The sequence below is a fragment of the Spermophilus citellus genome, assembly GCF_964194105.1.
Source record: "Spermophilus citellus genome assembly, chromosome: 7".
In the NCBI taxonomy this organism is placed as follows: Eukaryota; Metazoa; Chordata; class Mammalia; order Rodentia; family Sciuridae; genus Spermophilus; species Spermophilus citellus.
Window position 1 is genome coordinate 29,145,104 of NC_138188.1, and position 23,355 is coordinate 29,168,458.

The window sequence follows — 23,355 nt, forward strand, 5'->3', positions numbered from 1 at the left end:
TTTTACTTCTCAGTAATGGTCGTCTTCCAGTAGAAGGATTTTCTTTTCAGACACTGGAAAGCAAAAATCTAACAGCTTTTATTGGTCAGGAAAAAGGTTGTTTGCTATTCATCCAACACTAATGTAGGATAAGGGCACTTTTAAAGTTTTCCTGTTTGTGGTCTTGATTTCTAGGACAGATTTCCTAACTTAAATTTTGTTGTTGTTTTTGATCATAGATTATCACTGAGAAATAGTATGGGGAAAAGCTACAAAATAGTGTGCTGACTGCAGTATTAAAGCTTTTAGTCCCTGAAGCTGACACAAGTAGCCAATTTTACCTAAAATATAAACACCTTCCACAGTAAAACAAAAAAAGGCTTGTTTTGAGTTAATGAAAACTTTATAGAGTAATCATGTATTTAAGAATGGTAAGAGCCTACTTATCTAATGTGACTGGGACTGGTACTTGGTTGACTAGAGGAAACAATTTTAAAATGACATGATTAATTAAGATATCAATTTAAATCATATTCTACATTTTCTCTAATTTTTTGATGTACAGCCAACATCTAATGTCCTCTGATTTGAGTGCCCTTCAACTATTTGCATAAACCACATCCATAATATATTAATTAAGTTTTCCAGATTGATATTCTATAATGTGGAATGAGAATTTAGCAATCTGAACTCATAAAACTGGATTTTTACATGTTTAACCAACTTTTTAGAACTGTTTTGCCAATTACTTGACAGCAATTTTTTTTTTTTTTCAATTTGTCAGTCGAGTCTTTTGGTAAACATTTGATTTGTTAGCTTTCTTGTCAAAGGTAACTGATATATAGTATGTAAGTCATAAATTTATAATACTAAGCACACTTGGCATAAACAGACATAAACACAATGATTTAGGTAAGCACAGACCTCAACTGGAAGGGCAGAAGTACATAGGTGTGCAGAGAAGCAACTAGCCATGGGTACTCCCTATGGCAAGGGCAGGGTGAGCACTTGTTATACATGACTGGAGACTTATAGAAAATTTCTGAATTTGTTAAAGGGCCTTTAATTAAGAGAGTTTCTGCTATAAATACATTTTAATTAATATGCATAAGTAGTATCTCTTAAAGAACATTTAAAAAATGTTTGCTAGTATAGGTCCTACAGAATTTGCTGTAATGAACAACCAAAGCTCACTTATAATCAGCAGAATTTGTCTGTATACATAATTGGTGTTCTGAAATGCTTCCCCCAGCAATCTAGTTTACACTCTGGTACTATAATTGGTTTGTTCATCAGAAGTTTTTTCTTAGATGAGAATAGATAATGTTTTGGTCCAATTCTCATTGAGTATCACAATTTTTAAATTAATGATTTGGAGCCTTAATGAACTATTCTATTTATATATGCTAGAGATCCTTAATACTCCTATCAGTGTTTTCAGTTAATATTTCTTTCTCCTAAATACTGGTAGCTTATTGCTATATATCTGATATATCAAGAATTGTTTTAAAGTGAAAATAAATAAATATTGTTTTCCTCCTGATAGAAGTGTATGTGTGTATATATGTGTATGTGTTTATACATAGACAGAAGGAGACCCAAAAAGAGGCAAAGAGAATGACACAAAGATGACAAAGAAAAAAGTCATACAGAGAGACAGTTTTAGATATTATATACATATATGTATTTATATTTTAAATAATAATGTTTATATTTATATTATATATAATCAAATCTAATTATATTATAATTATATAAATTGGTATATATTTTATATATAGTACATATATTTATATATAAATGATGCATATATATGGATATAAGAGAAAGTGACAGAAACAGAGAAGGTAGAGTCAGAGAAAAAAATAAAAAATCAGAGGAAAATGAGGCAGAAATAAAATGTAAAGCAACAGAAACAGAGACCATGAGAGAGACTAAGTGAAACCAAACCATCTAGTGAATCAGAAGAAGAGCCACCCCAGCAATGTTGCTCAAGACTAGCTTCATATCTGCCCTCTACCGAATTGGATGTATGTAAGTTAGAGGCCTTGGGGAGACCATGTCACTGACCAGGACAGGGAAGCAGGCCCAGGGCTCACCAGGAGACAGTGTCATAACAACACGAGACCTACACCCTGGGCATTAATTAGGTCGTTCTGTACCACTTGCTCATATGTGTTAAATGTGTTTTCCAACTCTGAATGTATTTAAAATGTTTTGGCTGCAGAAAGGTACTAAAAGAAATCTCTGTTGGAGAGTTAAATCCAAATGAGACTGTGCAGGCCAATTTGGAAGCCCAGCTCCTTTCCAAGCTGGACCATCCAGCCATTGTCAAGTTCCATGCAAGTTTTGTGGAGCAAGATAATTTCTGCATTATCACGGAGTACTGTGAGGTGAGACTCTTCTTCTCTCTTGGAAATGTTAATAAAAGTCTGTTGCATAGTCAAAAACCTTATATAAAGAGCCATCTGGTCAATTATCAAACTATAAGTTAAACTATAAAGACTTGGACTCTCATGTCTTGGAGCTAAGAATAATCATCTCTAAGTAACTGACAAAATTCCCTTTAAAATTTTGTTGTTATTGCTGTAGATGGGCACAATACATTAATTTTATTTATTTATTTTTATGCGGTGCTGAGGATGGAACCCAGTACCTGACACGTGGCAGACTGGCACTCTATCACTAACCACAACCCTAACTCCAACAAAAATCATTTCTAATTTCCCTTTGGAAAATTCAGTAAGAATGAATATAATTTAAGGAGAAATACATGCAGAAGATGTTTCAATATTTTTTGCAGAGGGTGTCCACCAAACCTTAGATGGACATTTAAATACCCTAACAGAGGCCTGGACAGAGCAGTGGTATATCTCCTGAGTTTTGGCTTCTAGTTTTATGGCTTATTTTATGTAATGGAAATTTGAAAATGCAAATAATGCCCCCCCACTGCTGAAATCCTTTATATATATTGATTTATGATTTATGGCTTCAGGTATTTGCAATTTTTCCTGCTACTCTCTGTTCTTTCCAAGTAACAGCTTTGTATTTTATTGAGCCCCAAGAAGGGGAAATTGACAACGTGTAGCTATAGTGCAGATCTGTTACTCCTGAGGGGTTAAGTCTGGGAGAGGTGGCAGGGTTGGGTTAGGCAGGAGAATATCTGAAGATAAATTACTCAAAAAGTATCTCCCAGAGTATTCTGGGAGCTAGGATTAGCCAAATGCTTCTCAGGAGAATTTGGAACTGTGTAGAATGAATTTAGTCAGCTCATCACTTGGGTGTTTCTGGAACCCCAAAGAAACAATGTTGGGTAGAAAGAAGTACTTTAGAGTAGAAGTCAGGCTTTTTGGGGTCAGAAAGTTTGGAAATCCACATACAATCCAAAGGTGCCTGGTCTATCATAGGCAGGAGAAGGAAAACAAGCTCAGAAGTACAAATGGCAATGAAAACCAGCCTTGCTGGCTTTACACATCATCTGGTGTATCACCCAAAGTGAAACCAATAGCAAAATTTATTTGAATGAGTTGGAAACATTCCAGATTTTGACCATTTTCCTTTAGATCAGCCTCCCCAGCTCAGCCTTGCTGGGTATTTACTCACTTAGATCTTGCCCATCTTCTATTTGGAGGAAAGTGGGGAAAAAGAAGAAAACCATGTCATTTGGATATCATCTTCTCCGTTATCTAATGAACTCTTAAGAAAATCAATATGATGATGAAGTGTATCAGAGTGCTGGTGGTACTGAACATATTTTCTTGCAAATGTGCTACCAGTCCATTCAAAACTATAGATATTTGCATAAGTACTGTACTATGATTCACTGGCTATAATTTTCTTCTTTAGCCCCTTTGGTTAATAAAAGTCTTATATCAGAAATAACTAACTCCAGCTGCTCATGATGACTACTTCTACATTCACTACTACCTTAGGCTTAGTTAATCTTTCAAAGACTCTTTACTGCCTGTTCTTAAAATATTTTAAATTGTACTTGGCACTGTTCAATAAAAATTACTGTGATGCTGGAAATGATTTATATTTGTGTTGTCTAACATTAGTCATACATGGCACTTTAGGTCTTGAAGTTTGGTTAGAGCAATTGAGGTATTGAATGTTAAATTTTATTCAATTTTAAGTCATTTAAATTTAAATTACCCTGTGTAGCTACTGGCTAACATATTGGACCGGTCTAGATGATATGTTATAATATTCCCTAATTTTTTTCTATTTTAATATAGTTTTGAACTACCAGAGAAGTTACAAGAGTAACACAATATACCCCTATAGATTCTTCATCCAGATTCCCCAATTGTCATCATTTTTCTGCATTTTCTTTATCATTCTATCTATTTATCTATCTGTTGTATTTACCTATTTTTTTCCTGAACCATTTGAGTATACATTTCTTATAGTTTGGCTCTTGAATGTCCCCTAAAGGCCCATGTATTAAAGACTGAGTTTCCAGCCTGTGATATTGTTAGGTGATGGAACCTTAGGAGGTGGGATCTAGTAGAATTAAGTTAGGTCATTTGGTGTGTACCTTGAAGGGGATATTAGGATGCTGGTGTCCCTCCTTTCTTTTCTTCCTGGCTGCCATGAGGTGAACAGCTTTGCTCCAAATGTTTATCCCCACCATGATGTTCCATCTCACTACAGGCTCAAAAGCAATGGAGGCAGCTGACCATGGACTAAAATCTGAAACTATGAGCAAAATAAACCCTTTCTCCTTTTAAGTTGATTTTCTTAAGTCTTTTGTCATAGTAAAGGAAAGCTGAGAAGTACAAAGTTGCAGACATGATGCCTCTGTTCCCCAAATACTACTGTATCTTATAAGGCCAAGAACCTTCTCTTATATGACCGAATATGTAATTCGGTGGTTTTGAAAGTGGGATTCCAGACCAGAATTATCAATATAACTTGGGAACTTGTTAGAAATACAAATTCTTGGCCTCCAGCCCAGTCTTACTGAATCAGAAATTCTGGGGGTGAGGCTTGACCATCTGTGTTTTGACAAGCTCTCCAGGTGAGTTTGAAACAAGCTAAAGTTTGAGAATCACCCATCTTATTCATAATCCCTATTCAAATTCAGCCCATTTGTTCAAATTATGTCCTTAGAAAGGACATTTCTATAAAAATGGGTTTTGTTACACAGGATGCAATCTGGAATCATCTGCTTTAATTTTAAAATGATGGTGGTTTCTATGGATTGAGCTGCAGTCCCAGCAGGGATGTTGCCATGGCGATGACTGCAGGCTGCACTAGAGAACAGCTGCGGGGCTTCCAGGGCTCTCTGTGCCCCTGAACTGTCAGTCTGCCACTTCCCAGGCTTCTAAGCACTGAAGTGTGCAGATTGCTCCACTCTCTTTAGCAGAGATATTTCTCAGTTTCAGACACAAATTTACTTGTACAGGTCTGACATTATCTTCTTTTTATTAAGGTAAAATAATGCTACAGGAAGTGGCAGGTGGCCAAACTTGCACCGTATAAAATATTGTTATCATCAGTGAAATGGATATTTTTATCCCCAAGTTCCCTTATGTGTAATTTAATTTGAGACCTTTCAAGACTGAAATATGTAAATGCATTCATGAAGCCTCTACATCTACTACCCAATCCTTTGGGAGACATCACCTCATATTATGGGAGTAAAAAAGCAAATGACCAAACTCTCACAACTTGTCAAAATTTAACCACATCTTTGATGTGATATAGTTCCTAAACTACCGAAGAGGCAGAGTACTTCAGATATTGTTTTTTTCTGTTGTGGAGGAAGTGTAATTACTTGCTGTCCCATTTTCTTTCTCCATGGATTCATACATTTTCATCTCTGCTTAGGTCATTTCCTATCCTAGCGTCTTTCCTCTTAGCCCCAAATCTTCAAGTTTTAACCAGCATCCCAGGTCCAGTGTGAATTCTGGTTCCCCCTCTCCTATAACCAAAGGCTCCCATAAGCATGGTTCTTCTCCCACACACAAAAGTTCCCATGATCTTCTGACTGAAAGTAACTCCCCATCACTCTGTCCCCAACTCTCATAGCATTTTTATTTGGTATGGTGCTCAACACAACATTCATCATATAAGCCATCTCAGACTCTCAACATGTGAGATTGACTTTTTCCTGATTAATTTTTCTGTCACATCATAATCCTACATAGTGGACCACAAAGAAGTTAGCACTCAAGACTTTTCCCTCTTTTATTAATTCTATGTCATTTTGCTTCTAGCTTCCTCCTACCTCATTTCTGTAAAACACTGGTGAAAAAAAGATACAAAATTGGGTACTCCCACCCATCATACATATCAAAAGTAATTTGTCCTACTTATTTGGCTGGTACCTAACAATGTACTGAACTAGAGACCTGTGAAATATAGCCCAAAGGTCTTTCATTTGGCTAAGGAGAAGACATCCTCAGAAAGCTTAGGATTAGTAGACACAATAGAGATTAGGTAAGGTCACATATATTCAGGAGAGAGGGGCACAGTTGTGGGAAGAACATATGGAATCTGGGCACAAAGCAGTAAAGGTTGGACTTTTCTATTCTCTCGTGATATTAACTTGCTACACAAAATTATATTAATATACTAGTAGTTATAAACATTGACTACACATGAGAATCACCTGTAGAACTCAAAAAATCCTGGGTCCAAGACCCACCTTCAGAAAATCTGATTTATTTGCTGTGGGGCATTGCTCAGCCAAAAGGATTGTTGAAATCTCTCCAGGTGATTCTAATATGCAGCCAAGGCTGTGAACTGCAAAAAAGAGAAAATGGTTAGTGTGGAAACCAACAGTCACAAAAGAAAAATGAGCCAAAGTTTAAGTACCACTGAGCAAAGATGACACCCAGATCCCGAGTATAGGCAGTTTTACCTCTGGTTCTGGGTGTAGTTTTAGGATTAAGCCATCAAACTTGTTGCTGTTACTCATAAAAGTCACCCAATTCATTCTCCTGGTGCCCTGAGCAACCTTCTGGTTCCAATTTGGCCTCTGATGCATGCCTTTTCTAAAAGAAAGATATGCTCCTTAAACTGACATGAGCTCCCTGTTGCCTTGGCAATTCCAGTTCTCATTGTTTCTGAATAAATTAGTTTTCTAGATTATTTATTGGTTCCTTCTGAGCTTGAAGTTCACAGGGGCAGCAGTAATTGTCTTTCCAAAAGCCATTACCAAGTCTTAACTCTGTCGGATACAATTCCTATGCATAGTATGGGATAACAGACATAATTTGGTAATATTTATTTAATGAACTTGTCTGGTAGGCTAAAATGAGTCATTTATATCAATGGTGAAAATGTAAGGGGTAATATGGTATCGTGGAAAGGGTGTGATTGAAGCACTGTTGCAGTTAATAAAGCAAGAAATGAATTCTGATTGCAGGGGCTGGCAGATTATAATTGAATTTGAAGTATGAGAAGGTTTGATCAACTTACATGGGGCAAGGACTTGTAGTTAAGGGAAACAATGTGATAAAAGGCTCAGAGGTAGAAAAGCATAGGATATGATTTGGGAATCTAATATACCACCTTTTTAAAAAGCATTTTATTAATGTGTTATCATTATACATGATAGTGGGATTAATTGTGATATCTATCTGTACATGCACATAGCATAAATTGATCTATTTCATATTACATCCTCTTTCCTCTGCTTCTTCCTCCCCTGATACCCTTTACCTAATACTGATTTCTCTTCTATTTTCATTAGGTCACTTTTCTTTCTATTTTTTCCTTTCTAACTTCTGAATATGAGAGAAAACATATGACCCTTGACTTTTTGAGTCTGGCATATCTAACATAGCATGATGTTCTCTAGTTCCATCTATTTTCCTGAAAATAACATAATTATGTTCTTCATGGCTGAGAAAAATTCAGTTGTGTGTATATGCCACATTTTCTTTATCCATTCATCTGTAGGTTCCATAGGCTGTTTCCATAACTTGGCTATTTTGAGTTGCACTGCTAAAAAATACATGTTTATGCATGTATTGCTCTAGGATGCTGACTTCAGTTCTTTTGGGATAAATACTAAGGAGTGATATAGCTGGATTATATGATGATTCCAGTTCTAGTCTCCATAGTGGTTGTACTGATTTATAATTCCACTAAGAGTATATGTGTTTCTTCCCCATACCCCACAATTTTGCCAGCATCTATTATTTCTCATATTCTTAAAAATTGCCATTTTAACTGGAGTGAAATCTCAGTATAGTTTTGATTTGCATTTCCCTGATGAATATTTTTTTCATGTATTTGTTGGCCGTTTGTATTTCTTCTTTTGGGAAATGTTTGCTTAGATCATTTGCCCATTTATTGACTAGGCTATTTGTTGGTGTTAGGTTTTTGAGTTCTTTATGTATTTTGGATATTAACCCCCTGTCAGAATAGCTACTAAAGACTTTTTCCCATTACGTAGGCTCCCTTGTTACAGTTTTTTTTTTTTTTTGCTATGCACGAGCTTTTAAATTTGCTGCCATCCCACTTATTAATTTATGATTTTATTTTCTGAACTTTAGTAATCCTATTAAGAAAGTTGTTTCCTGCACTTATATGGTAGAATATTTACCCTATGTGTTCTACTAACAGTTGCAGAGATTTTGGCCTAATTCTTAGGTCATTAATCCACTTTGAGTTGAGTTGTGCAGGGTAAGAGATAGGAATCCAGTTACATTCTTCTAAATGGGGGCTACCCATTTCTTTAAAAAGCTTTCTTTTCTTCAAATGTTTTTGGTACCTTTGTCAAGGATCAGATAACTATCTATGTGGGTTTGTCCCTGTGTCATCTATTCCATTCTTTTGGTCTATATGACTGTTTTTATGCCACTAACTTGCAGTTTTTGTTACTATAGCTTTGAAGTATAATCTGAAGTCTGTAATTATGATGCCTCTAGTGTTGCTGTTATTGCTCAGAATTGCTTTGGTTGTTCTGGGTTTTTTATTCTTTTATATGAATTTTAGGACTGTTTAGTTCTGTTAAGAATGTCATTGGTATTTTGATGAGGATTGCACTGAATGAGTATATTGCTTTTGGTAGTATGGCATTTCAACAATATTAATTCTGCCTATCCATGAACATGGGAGGTCTTTCCATCTTCTAGTGTCATCTTTATTTTCTTTCATCAGTGTTCTATAATTTTCATTATAGAGGTCTTTTACCTCTTTGGTTTAATTTATTCCTAAGTTGTTTGTCTTTTTGTGTGTGTGTGGGGGGGTAGGTACTGGGGATTGAACTTAGGGCACTCGACTACTGAGCCAATCCCCAGTCCTATTCTGTATTTTATTTGAGATAGGATCTCACAGAGTTGCTTAGCACCTCACTTTTGCTGAGGCTGGCTTTGAACTCTTGATCCTCCTGGCTTAGCTTCTGAGCTGCTGAGATTACAGGTGCATACCGGCCCTAAGTATTTTTGAGGCTATTGTAAATTGATTTGTTTTCCTGGTTTCTTTTTTAGCAGATTCCTTATTGATGTAAAGAAAAGCTAATGATTTATATATGTTGATTTTTTTTATCCTGCTATTTTTCTGAATTTATTAGCTCTAGAAGTCATGTGATGGAGTTTTTTGGATATTCCAAGTATAAGATCATATTTTCTGTGAAAAGCAATAATTTGCTTCCTTCCTTTTCTATTTGTATCCCTTTTATTTCTTACCTAATTGGCTCTTGCTAAAATTTCAAGTACTATATTGAAAAGGAGTGATAAGGGCAGACATGTTTGTTCTGTTCCTTATTTCAGAGGAAATGTTGTCAGTTTTTCCCCGTTCATTATGATGTTGGCTTTGGGTTTATCATGTATAATTTTTATGACTTTTTTTTTGGAGGGGGAATACCAGGAATTGAACTCAGAGGTACTCAACCACTGAACCATACCCCTAGCCCTATTTGGTATTTTATTTAGAGACAGGGTCTCACTGAGTTGCTTAGTGCCTCACTTTTGCTGAGGCTAGCTTTGAACTTATGATCATCCTGCCTCATCCTCCAGAGCCACTGGAATTACAGGAGTGTGCCACCATGCCTGGTTAATCTTTATGACTTTTAAGTAAATTTTTGCTATCGCTAATTTCTTCAGGGTTTTTAACATGAATTGAGACTAAGTGTTGTTAAAGCCCTTTTCTACATCTTTTTTTTGTCCTTAATTCATGTGATAGACTAACATTTATTGATTTGAAACAATCTTGTATTCTACAGTAAAACCAACTTGATAATGATGTACAATCTTTTAAATATGTCTTTGAACATGAATTGCTAATGTTTTGTTGAAAATTTCTGCTTTTGGGTACATCAGTGATATTAACATAATTTTCATTCCATGATGTTTCCTTATTTGTTTTTGGTATCCAGGTGATACTGGCTCATAGAATGAATTTGGTAGTGTTCGCCCTTTTATATTTCATACAACAATATGAGAATTAATTCTTTTTAAAATTTACTTATTTTTATTTATATATGACAATGGAATGCATTACAATTCTTATTACACATATAGAGCTCGATTTTTCATATCTCTGGTTGTATACAAAGTATATTTGCACCAATTTGTGTCTTTATACCTGTGCTTTGGATAATAATGATCATCACATTTCACCATCATTTATAATCCCATGCCCCCTTCCTTACCCTCCAACCACTCGGCCCTATCTAGAGTTTGTCTATTCTTCCCATGCTCCCTCTCCCTATCCCACTATGAATCAGCTGCCTTATATCAGAGAAAACATTTGGCATTTGGTTTTTTGGGATTGGCTAATTTCACTTAGCATTATCTTCTCCAACACCATCCATTTACCTGCAAATGCCATGATTTTATTCTCTTTTATTGCTGAGTAAAATTCCATTGTGTATATATGCCACATTTTTTTATCCATTCATCTATTGAAGGGAATCTAGGTTGGCTCCACAGTTTAGCTACTGTGAGTTGTGCTGTTATAAACATTATGTGGTTGTGTCCCTGTAGTATGCTATTTTTAAGTACTTTGGGTATAGATTGAGGAGAGGAATAGCTGGGTCAAATCGTGGTTCCATTCCCAGTTTTCCAAGAAATCTCCATACTGCTTTTCATATTGGCTGCACCAATTTGCAGCCCAACAGCAATATATGAGTGTATCTTTTCCCCCACATCTTCACCAACACTTATTGTTGTTTGTCAACACTTATTGTTGTTTGCCATTCTGACTGGAGTAAGATGAAATCTTAGAATGGTTTTGAGTTGCATTTTTCTAATTGCTAGTGATGATGAACATTTTTTCATATATTTGTTGATTAATTGTATATCTTCTTCTGAGAAGTGTCTCTTCAGGTCCTTGGCCCATTTTTTTGATTAGGTTATTTGTTTTTTTGGTGCTCTGCTTTTTGAGTTGTTTATATACCCTAGGGATTAGTGCTGTATCTGATGTGTGAGGGGTAAAAATTTGCTCACAAGATGTAGGCTCTCTATTCATCTCACAGATTATTTCTTTTGCTGAGAAGAAACTTTTTAGTTTGAGAAAAGATAGCCTCTTCAACAAATGTTGCTGGGAAAATTAGAAATCCATATGCAACAAAATGAAATTAAATGCCTATCTCTCACCATGCACAAAACTCAACTCAAAATATATCAAGGATTTAGGAATACAACCAGAGACCCTGTGTCCAATAGAAGAAAAAGTAGGTCCTAATCTCCATCATGTAGGATTAGGCCCCAACTTCCTTAATAAGACTCCTGTGGTGCAAGAATTAAAATCGAGAATCAATAAATAGGATGAGAATTAGTTCTTTTTTAAAGAATAATTTAAGCATTAGTTCTTCTTTAAAGGTCTGATAGAATTCAGCTGGAAATCCATTTGGTCCTAGGCTTTTATTTTGTTGGAAAATTTTTATTACTGTTTTAATCTTATTGTTTATTATTGGTCTGATTAGGTTTTCTGTATTCCTTTGGTTCCATTTTTTGTAGGTTGTATTTGTCTAGAAATTTTTCCATTTCTTTTGGATTTTCTAAATTATTTTTTAAAAATACTTTTTAGTTGTAGGTTGACACAATACCATTATTTTATTTATTTATATGTGGTGCTTAGGATCAAACCCAATGCCCCACACGTGCTAGGTAAGTACTCTACCACTGGGCTGCAACCCAAGCCCCATGGATTTTCTAAATTATTGGATTAAAAATTTTCAAAATAGGGGCTCGGGTTGTGGTTCAGTGGCAGAGCATTTGCCTAGCACTTGCGAGGGCTGGGTTTAAGCCTCAGCACCATACAAAAATAAAATAAAGGTATTGTGTCCAACTACAACTAAAAAAACCCCAGCAATAATAAAGTTTTCAAAGTAGTTCCTTATGATCCTCTGTATTTCAAAAATATTTGTGGTAACATCTCCTTTTTCATCTTTAAATTTGTTGATTTGGGTCTTTTCTTTTCTTTTTTTTTTTTTGACTAGTTTGGCAAAAGATTTGTCAATCTTGTTTATCTTTTCAAAGAATCAACTCGTTGTTTCATTGATCCTTTTTATTGTTTTTATCCTCTATTTCATTATTTTTGGCTCTCAGCTATTTCCTACCTCCTACTGATTTTGAAATTGTTTTTCTAGGACCTTGAGATATATTATAAGAAGGTTTATTTGGGGCCTTTCTTATTTTTTATATAGGCATTCATTGCTATAAACTCCTCTCTTAGAACTGTTTTCATACAGTGCCTGTTGTGTTGTATTTCTTTTCACATTTTGTTTCTAGGATTTTTAAATATGTCTTTTCTTACTCTGTCTATGATTCATTCATTATTCTAAAGTGTATTCTTCAGTCTCCATGTGTTTATGTAATTCTATGATTTTTCTTGCTGTTTATTTCCAATTTCATCCCATTTTTATTTTTTAATTGATTTTATTTTTAAATACATGACAGCAGAATGCATTACAATTCTTATTATCCATAAGGAGCACAATTTTTCATATCTGTTTATAAGATCTGAAGGAATATTTCACCTTTAATTGTAATGTGTTTATAGTTAAACACATTTCCTAAAGTTACCACTTACATAACCATTGTATAGTTATCAAAACCAGGAAATTAATATTTTTCCAGTCCCACTCCCTGATGTCTTCTTTCTGTTTCAGGATCCAATTCAGGATTCTTAATTGCATTAGTTATGCTTCCTTAATCTCTTCCAATCTGTGAGTTACTCTTTCTTGCCTTATTTTTTTATGACCTTGACACTTTTATGCATACTATCAAGTTACTTTGTAAAATGTCTGTCAGTTTGGGTTTGTGTAATGCTTTCTCATGATTAGATTGAAGTTCTTTATTCAGGGCATGACTACCACAGAAATAGTGATATCCTTCTTACTGAGTCATGTCAGGAGTTCAACATATTGGTATATTTTATTACTAATGATGTTAACTTTGATCACTTTATTAAGGTTCTGTCTTCTGGGTTTCTCCATGGTGAAATTACTAGGGTAATATCCTACTCAAATCTTCACCTATTGATTTTAGTATCTTTCAATAGAAGTTGCCTGCAGTGATTTTTACTGTGGTGATTTTTTTTTGCTTGCGTGTGATTATTTATTATTATTATTATTATTATTATTATTATTATTATTATTATTATTTCCCTTATTCTTCTTACACTTACTAATTGAGATTCGATTATGGAGAAGAGCTCTTTCTTCTCCATTGGTGTATTTATTTAATTGTATTTTATTCTACAAGTTATGATCCAATACTATCATTATTTTTTCTGTTGCTCATATTGTTCTAACTTGAGGGAACTTCTCCAGGTTGGATTCTATGTCTTGTTAACGTATACCCATTCTTTGTTGAGAAGTGAATTTTTACATATGAAGAAACAGGACCTCAGAGACACAGAGTGATTTTCTGATGATCACAGGACTGGATATTACTGAATTTTGACGAGGATGGGTCAGGACCAGGACCAAAACTGGGGAAGGTACTCCTTTTCTTGGCTTATTGGCTTATATATCTCTGTTTCTATTTTATTTAAACACACACACACAATAATACATACATATATTCCAAGTCACATGTATATCTGTTTACACAGGTATGTATTTTAACATATGGATGACATTAGTAATTTATATCCTCTCAATAAAAGAATGGATTTGAAATAGTGGAAGATGTATGGACTATGACATTGATCTTGGTTCATTTCCTTGACACAAATTTTTATATTTTCTCGCTCTTTTTACTGTCATGAGGTAGGATAGCAACACCTTATTTATTTGTAAGTTTTTAAAAGGTTTTGAAGGAAGGAGTATTGAAAAAGTGACTGTCAGAGTTTTGCTTCTAGTAGACTTTCAATGACAGAGGTTATCATTATAATAGTTCATTTTTCACTGCTATTCTTCCCCAACCCCTCCTACGATTTTCTAGAAGGCAGACTAATTTTTATCTATTTGAGTTTTTGACTTGCAGTCATTAGTATGAGAATTCATGCCAAAAGGAAGAAACATGCAAATTCTTGAACACTAATAGATCTGATAGCAGAACTTGAGACAAGTACTTTCCAAGAATTTGTTTATAGTATAAAAAGAAAATTTGAATTTTTCTCTAACATTTCTTGCTTATGCAGAAGTGTTTAAATAAACTAAGTGGGTTGAGTTTTATAATCTTGAGACTGATGGGTAGGTGAATTTGGTGATAACATGTAGCCACTAGGCTTACTAGCTCCCAGAGGTTCCATACAAAACTTTATACCTAGTGCATCAGGGCTACTTTTCTAACCTTCAGAGCCACTGTTCATATTCCCAAAGCTCTTTGAGGAACCACTACCACCTGGAATTGGTTGTTTATGGAAAAGGGATACTCCTGACGTATGGACCATTTTAACATTGATTAATGGTCATCCTTCCTGGTGTGGCCTTACATATTGGGCAGTCCACACATTAGAGCTGCTTTATACTGGCCTGCCTTGCTAGAATTGAGGCAGATGTCTTCAGATAGAAGGGTCCCATCAGGGATGTCTGATTTTCTTGGACATCTCCATTCAGAGGCCTTCTTAAATGTTTCCTGTGCTCATTCTATAGGTCTAGACTTATTCTATTTGGGGGACTGTAATTAATGTGAGTGTCTTGTGTTTTTATACACCTATACTGATCCATTCATGGTTTTTACTAATTCATAAATATAAAGCAGTCCTTAAGCCCAGTAAAACTTATGACATTTGGGGTATAGCCTTCATTGTCATATTAATTTATGTAACTATAAATGTTAAAAATAGACTCAGTAATTTCAACTAGTTTTAAAAGTAGTTTATTGTAAAAAATAACCCCATGCCTTATATATGAAAACATCATATCATGTCACTTCTTATGATAACAATAAGTTCTGACATCTTATTTGTGTATGTTTATTTTAATAGGAAGAATATAAACTCTAATAAAAGAATTTGGAAAAGAATTAGAAACTAAACCTGAGGACACTTATTTGTATTATTAGAAATACACATCATAATAGTGTATTACATTCTTTAATAACTTTGAAAATTGGGTTTTCTTATTCTGCTTTAAAGAGTATAATGTAGCTTGACATTTCCTTATGTTTTATGTAATTCATTATAGTGAACTTCCAAATTGCTAGGTTTTACAATGTGATTTCAGGTTCTACAATGAAAGAAGGAGACAAGTGACCTCTCCTGTCCCCTCCTTTTCCATTTATTGCTATTCTCCTTGCTATAATCACAATCTTTTAAAAATATGACATTGTAATAAATTGATTTTTATTTAATCCTGTGTTTCCCAAGTATATTTTTGGCCTTTGTATTATTCAACCTGTTGGACAAAATGTTGCTATTGATGCTATTAAGAATATGGTCCATTTGTGTTATTGTCTAATGTTGTTTCTCAAAATGTGATCATGAACCACCTCCAGAGTTACTTACAATGTTTATTAATAGTATATATTCCATGGCCCTGTCTAAACTTACTGAATTAGAATCTGTATTTATTTGGTCTGGTGCTGAGAGACCTGCCTTTCAGCATCAACTGTGGGGATCTTGAGGGGATTGTGAAACCCCTCTGGAGATGGTTTCAGAGAGCTGCATCTGCTTTATTGTGCAGCAAAAATAGCTTTTATGGTGGGTATGTACCAATTTACATATAACAGTCATGATAGGCCAGAAGTGATACACAACATATCATCTTATGGAATTCCAGACACCAAGAATTCAGAAACTACCATGTAGGCTGACTTGTACCAGAGGGGAATAACCTCTTGTCAAAAGAGCAAGGAAATGGCGTTTGCGAGTATTCTGACAGCACTGTGTCCCAAAACATAGCATTCTATGTTAGGACTTCCCTGCTGCACAATGAGCAAGATAAGCATTCCTCCATGAGGGTCTAAGGTCAGTCCCTACAACGATATGGGAGTATGCAAAATGCAATATAAAGGAAAGCAATATTTATATTGGTTCAAATTAATACTCTTTTCATTAAAGTTGTTTTAGCAAGATAAGTCATCGTTAAATATTTCTCAAAGAAAGAGGACACAGAGACTAACCCACCAAATTATAATTATTTTATATGAGACAAAGTTGCCAAAAACATAAGATAGCATCTTCAACAAATGGTTCTGGGAAAACTGGAAATCCATATGAAATTAAACCCTTGTATCTCACCCTGCACAAAACACAAAGTGGATCAAGGACCTAGAAATTAAATCAGAGACTCTGTGTCTAATAGAAGAAAAAGTAGGCCCTAATCTTCATCATGTGGGATTAGGCCTCAACTCTTAATAAGACTCGTGTAGCGTAAGAATTAAAACCAAGAATCAATAAATGGGATGGCATCAAACTAAAAAGTTTCTTCTCAGCAAAAGAAACAATCTGTGAGGTGAACAGAGAGCCTACATCCTAGGAGCAAATTTTTACCCCTCACACATCAGATAGAGCACTGATCTCTAAGATATAAACAACTCAAGCTAAGCACCGAAAAAAAAAAAAAAAAACAACCCAATCAACAAATGGGCCAAGGACCTGAGCAGACACTTCTCAGAAGAAGATATACAATCAATCAACAAATATATGAAAAACTGTTCATCATTTCTAGCAATTAGAGAAATGCAAATCAAAACTACTCTAAGATATCACCTCATTCCAGTCAGAATGGCAGCTATTATGAAGACAAACAACAATAAGTGTTGGCGAGGATATGGGGAAAAAGGTACACTCATACACAGCTGGTGGGACTACAAATTAGTACAGCCAATATGGAAAGCAGTATGGAGATTCCTTGGAAAACTGGGAGTGGAACCACCATTTGACCCAGCTATCCTTCTCCTTGGTTTATACCCGAAAGACTTAAAACAGCATACTATAGGGACACAGCCACATCAATGTTTATAACAGCACAATTCATAATAGCTAAACTGTGGAGCCAACTTAGATGCCCTTCAGTGGATGAATGGATAAAAAAATGTGGCATATATACACAATGGAATTTTACTCAGCAATAAAAGACAATAAAATCATGGCATTTGCAGGTAAATGTATGGTGTTGGAGAAGATAATCCTAAATGAAATTAGCCAATCCCAAAAAAACAAATGCTGAATGTTTTCTCTGATATAAAGAGCCTGATTCATAGTGGGGTAGGGAGGGGGAAGCATGGGAGGAATAGATGAATTCTAGATAGGGAAGAAGGGTGGGAGGGAAAGGGAGTGGGGCAGGGGATTAGCAAGGATGGTGTAATGTGATAGACATCATCATCCAAAGTACATGTATGAAGACACGAATTGGTGTCAACATACTTTATATACAGAGATATGAAAAATTGTTCTGTATACATGTAGTAAGAATTGTAATGCATTCCACTGTCATTTTGTTAAAAAAATCAATAAAAAAGAAAATAACTGAGAACTTTTCTTAGTTATCTGCATACAAATGTATTCTCCAACTAGGGAGAATAGTCAATAGTGTGTTTCCAAAGTGGGGGGGGGGAGAAAATGAACTTGCAAATACTGTACTAAGAACTTTTTAAACTGAGATGTGCCATTTCATCAAAAACATTTGGTTTTTATTTGGAACATAGCTTAAGAGAAACAAAGTAATAAATGTTTTTCATGCTGCTGAGTTAAAATAAACAAGAAACTTTGATATTCTGATGCACACTAAAATTTGAGATACATTAGAAGGATGGAGATATAATAGGGTATGGAAAAATGCATTTTGAGATGTCAACTCACTGAATTAATAAGGGAAGCTTTTTAATTTTAAAATGAAGAAATAGGGCAGAATGATATAGAGATGATTTTGTCCTTTGTATATAGTCTTTTAGAATTTCAGCTTTGTTGCATTCAGGCTTTTTCTGAGGATGCTGTACTTTGGTCCTTTAAACTGCTTGTAAGTACTTCTATTGACAACTTTAAAAATGGATTAATTTTTAAAAATCTAATCCTTTCACAACTTTTTCATGGCAATCAAAGATGGGGTTTAGAACACTGTAGTTGAGTCATTCTTTGTTTCTTCAAGGTCTTGATATTTCAAAGTCCATCTGATGTCAGCTAACTAGGGATAGGGAAGCAAGGAGATACCATTAATCTACCAAATGGCAGCTTAGGCTACAGATTTTTTGAAACCTTAGAAGTTAACATCAAAGCTTTTGTGATAACTTTTGAGGGGTGATTTTAGTGAAGGAAAGCATTTTCTGTCAGCAATATAGAGTAAGGGCAACATTAATATTGGTTCAAGTTCAAGTCAATAATCTTCATTAAATTTGTCTTAGCAATAAAAGTCACCATTAAATATTCCTCAAAGACAAAGTTAAGAAACCAAAATGAATTTACAGATACTGTAGCAAGAACAGAAATGTGTCAGTTCATCAAAAACATTTGGTTGTTATTTGTAAGACAGCTTAGAGAAACCAAGAAATAAATTATTTTCATATTGCTGAGTTAAAATCAGACTGCTTCACAAAATTTTCTTTCTTTGTTTTAGCAAAGCATAATTTTTTTTGTATTCTATCTTATTTAAATCCTTAAAAAATAATCTAGTGTGTTTATTTAAAACATGATAAATGCAAAACAAATAGATTTTCTTGGAGATGAATATATAAAAGAAAATTGTAGGAGGAACTTGTGTGCAAGGCCTAGCTCTCAGATTAATTTAACCTTTTGGTTTTTCATCTCCCTGTTGACTCATTGTCCTCTACTTAATGCTAAGAACTGATAAATTTCTTCATATGGTTCTACTCAGTGGTAAGAAGAAATCTGGGTATCTCATTTTGACATTTCACTTTGAGACTTATTATGGAAGATGCATCCCCCCCCCACCTCCCGCAGTAGTCTATACAAGTATTCATGTAGTTAGCTTTTACTATCAGTGCAAGAAATAGGCACACAACTTCTACTCACTACACGAGAAGAAAGTGTGAAGAGTTGATTGGCAGTAACAATTAATGTCGCCCAGAGGGTATGATATCATTATGGCAGGATTACCCAGAGGAAGCAATTCTGCTTACTCACAAAGAAGACAGTACAGAAGCTGTTTTAAAAAAAAGTATAAAAGTTCATATAATGCAGTTTAAAATGACAATAGAAAATGGAAAGCAGTATTGCAATTTGGGGATAAATTTCTAAAAGGAATGCAATTTAATGCACAAATTTCTCCAAATTTCAATATTATTACACTTGGGGCAGATAATTATATCCGTGAAGGACATATTTATAGAGATAACTATGCTTGTGCATAGCTTTCCTAAAGTGAAAAGATCAGATTGATACAATTAGCTATCAGTCAACTTCACTGGTATTGCATTTTTTTTTTTTTTGCATTGGAGATTGAACCCAGGGGCACTTTACCACATCCTCAGCTCTTTTATAATTTTTTAAATTTTAAGACAGGGTCTTAGGGTTGCTGAGGGTCTTGATAAATTGCTGAGGCTGGCTTGCAATCTTTCTGCTTCAGTCTCCCAAGTTGCTGGGATTACAGATGTGCACCATTGGTATTTCTTTTTTTTAAATATACCTATATCTATCTATATCTATCTATATATACATTTAGTTGTACACAATAGTTGGACACAATACCTTTATTTTATTTTATTTATTTATTTTTATGTGGTGCTGAGTTTCGAACCTAGTGCTTCACCCGTGCTAGGCTCTACCACTGAGCCACAACCCCAGTTCCCCCCCCCCCCGGTATTTCTTTAAGGTCAGTTTTTATTTTTCTCTTCCTCTCTTCTACCTTCCTATCTTTTTTTCCTTTTCTTCCTTTTTTTATTTCCTTCTCTCCTTTCTGTTCCCATCTCTTTGCCCTCTTTTCCTTCCTTCCCACTCTTCTGAGCTATTCAGGAAGGAGATGAGGATATGTTGATATGTTGATTATTATCTTTCTGCCACTGAAGAATTTTTACCATGTTCAGAAAAATCTATGAGATATTGAAAGAAGATTTGTTTTTGTTTTAAACTTTTTTTTTTGTTTGAGGGAAAGATTTGATATAGTCCTCTTTGTCAGAAAGCAAAACGGGACTGGAAATACACACACACACACACTACACACACACACATAAGCATCTATACACTTCACTTTTTGTTTGAAGGTCTTTCATGTCTACTTTACAGGACATTATAATGTTCTATTGTAAAAAAAATGTTTGCACAACTTATAGAAACATGACAATACAGCTTATATGATGCAATAGAATTCTGATACAATTTTAAGAGAGGAGAGCAAAAGTAGGTGTGGAGAATGAGAAGGAAATGATAGTCTTTTGCTAAGTAGTCAAATATTGAATTCCCTGTATTTTTGAATTACAATAAACTTTGATATACTTGGCTCAAAAAAATTCAGAAGGAAACTGCCTGAGCTAGGCTGCAAACAAATGTTTGATATACTTTTGACTTGTTATGGCTCTGTGTGAGAGGAGAGAAAACACTGAGCAAATATTTGCACAGTATCCTGAAAGGAAATAAAAAATGCATTACAAGTGAATTAGTCAGCTGACCTCATGTTGTTTGATTACAAGTAATTTCAGTTGGATTGTCTCATTGCCTGTAAATGCTTTTCCTTTGATTCTAATAAGGACTCTGCCATAAATAGTTTGTGAGTAGCTTCATGTTTCCTTTCATGATCCCAGTGGACATGGCAAGGATCTCTTTCCCTCTACATGGGGACTGTGTTTTACATCCTACAAAGACCAAACACAATTGCATTTAACCTATCCTTTCTTCAGAAAACACTTCTCAATTGTCTCTAGTTTCTCAGTGTTATAAAATAAAAGGGACCAGGTATAAGGGTTCTCTAAGAGGAGTTAACACTTAGTGTTTTCATTTCTATGGTAATTAAAATGCATAAATACAATCATAATTAGAAAGGATCTTAGACACTGCAGGCAATTTCTAGTTTTGTAGTTTGGATCGAAGTTAGTTTTGGGCAGTAATAGTAAGTATCATAACTTTACCTGTCACCAGTAAATGATAGGACAGAGACTGACTAAAGGCTTACATGATGTGTTTGGGACCCCAAATAGTTCCAACAGTTGTTGTGTTCCTGAAAGTTTTTCTGGAAATAGAAAAAAGGAAAATTCAGTTACCTACACATGTTTGTTTAGATATGTTAAACTCGAATCTATATATAATATAATATATAGATATAATAACAATAATATAATAACAGTCAATGTTGAATGCATATGGAAGCACCAATTTAGTTTCATCAAAACATCATCACTTTACATTAATGTCACCAATTTGAATTTTATTGACTTACATTTTTAACTTATATTCATGTAAGGGTACTATTTAGGGTTCATATTTAGGTAATGTAATAAAAATGATTTTGGTTGGAGGTATGTATGTTAATTTTTTTCTGTATAAAGGTTTTACCCTTGAGTGGTGTCAGAGATAAACACAGGCAGACGACGTTTAGGTTATATTCAGTAGCAACTGATAGTAACTGAATTCCATTCCAGTTTCTGCACAGGTGACTGGGTGTTTTCGGGGAGGATGAAGGGGAGGAGAGGGAGAACTACAGGATCCTGAGCAGAATTAGAGCAGTAACAGATTACAAAAACAGGAACATGGAGGTTGGCCCATGTGAAACCCATTGGGTTTACTCACTGGAGATCATTAAAATTAGACTTCCATCCTTCCAAGACTTCAGGGAGACAAGGGCCCTATCTTTAGGTATTTTCTGGAATCAACAGTAAATTCTTTTGCTCTGTGTTTTCTCAGGCAAACACTCTAAGGGGGTGGTTCCTGTCATCCTAAGGATAGGTACTTGGATTGCTAGAAATGATATTAGTGTTTCTTCAAATCTTTAGCAGTCAAAGTTGAGGCTTAGTTGAAAAGAGGGCTCATAGGAGCCTGGCTAGAGTTTGGTCAAGGAGGGAATATTAGTGATAGTTACGAGTAGTAGTAAGCCTCACTTTTTTATGATAAACAGTGACTGCTTTTTATTTACCATTATTAAAAAAGCTTGACTTTAAAATCTTAAGTCTTAACTGAAATGTATGTGAAAGGTGATTTTGTTTTGTTTTGTTTTAGGGCCGAGATCTGGATTATAAAATTCAGGAATATAAAGGATCTGGGAAAATATTTTCAGAAAATCAAATAAGAGAATGGTTTGTCCAGCTGTTGCTAGGAGTTGACTACATGCATGAGAGGTATGTTCATTTGCTCCTGGGGATCAGAATATATTTTAACAGTCATGTCTGGGTTTGAAAAGTGATTTTTTGGATTAAATTTGAAAGCAAACATCGGAAAGGTAAGTTGCTATAGTGAGACATCTTTTTAAAAATCTTTATTCTTTTTTCTTAAGTGTTGAATGATTATATCCAGAGGTTTTACTTTCATAACTTTTGTTGTTCTAGAAATCAAATTGGCTCTGAACACAGACAGAAACTTGTATTGAATACATTTCCTTGTATATGACATCTGTGAATTATAATTGATTCTCAGATATCTTAGTAGACTATGAATGCATTGTATATTATAACATGATTAAGTTATAAATTCCTGGGTATGCCACAAATGAATTGTGTGGTCACCTTAGAATGTATTAGTGCACATTTAGCTGGGTCCATGTCCCAAGTAGAGCTAAGTAACTGATATGGAAGATATTCTTTGGCCTCACAGAGATAAATATTGAGACAGAAAGTCAATTTTGATGTGAAATATCTGATAATGAAGGTCAAAGTATGTTTTATGAGTTTCAGTTATCTAGAATTTTTGTTTATCATCTCTCCCTCAATGATATATTTTAAAACATTTTTATGATTATTCTATAGGTTAAAAGTAAGATATATAGGATTTTAAATGTTTTATAGATCCACAAAATCATACAGATGCAATTGAAAAGGTGAACATACACAGATAAAGTGGATAGTCTGAGGTGCCTGTGGTAACACTCACCTTGGGTGTGATATTATATGTGATAACATTCTTCTTGATCAGAAGTGGTAA

General features: G+C 34.6%; 1 protein-coding gene across 4 annotated transcripts in view; it reads left to right on the plus strand.

Annotated features, from left to right (window-relative positions):
• The window catches only part of NEK11 (NIMA related kinase 11), a 319,132-nt gene that overhangs the window by 62,645 nt on the left and 233,132 nt on the right, over window positions 1-23,355 (plus strand). For 3 of the 4 annotated variants that reach the window (XM_081301665.1, XM_081301666.1, XM_081301667.1), the window contains exons 3-4: window positions 2,207-2,372; window positions 22,438-22,556. In XM_081301665.1, the coding sequence (XP_081157791.1) occupies window positions 2,207-2,372; window positions 22,438-22,556 (285 nt within the window). The remainder of the gene's footprint in view (window positions 1-2,206; window positions 2,373-22,437; window positions 22,557-23,355) is intronic. The other variant, XM_081301668.1, reaches the window with a different exon arrangement.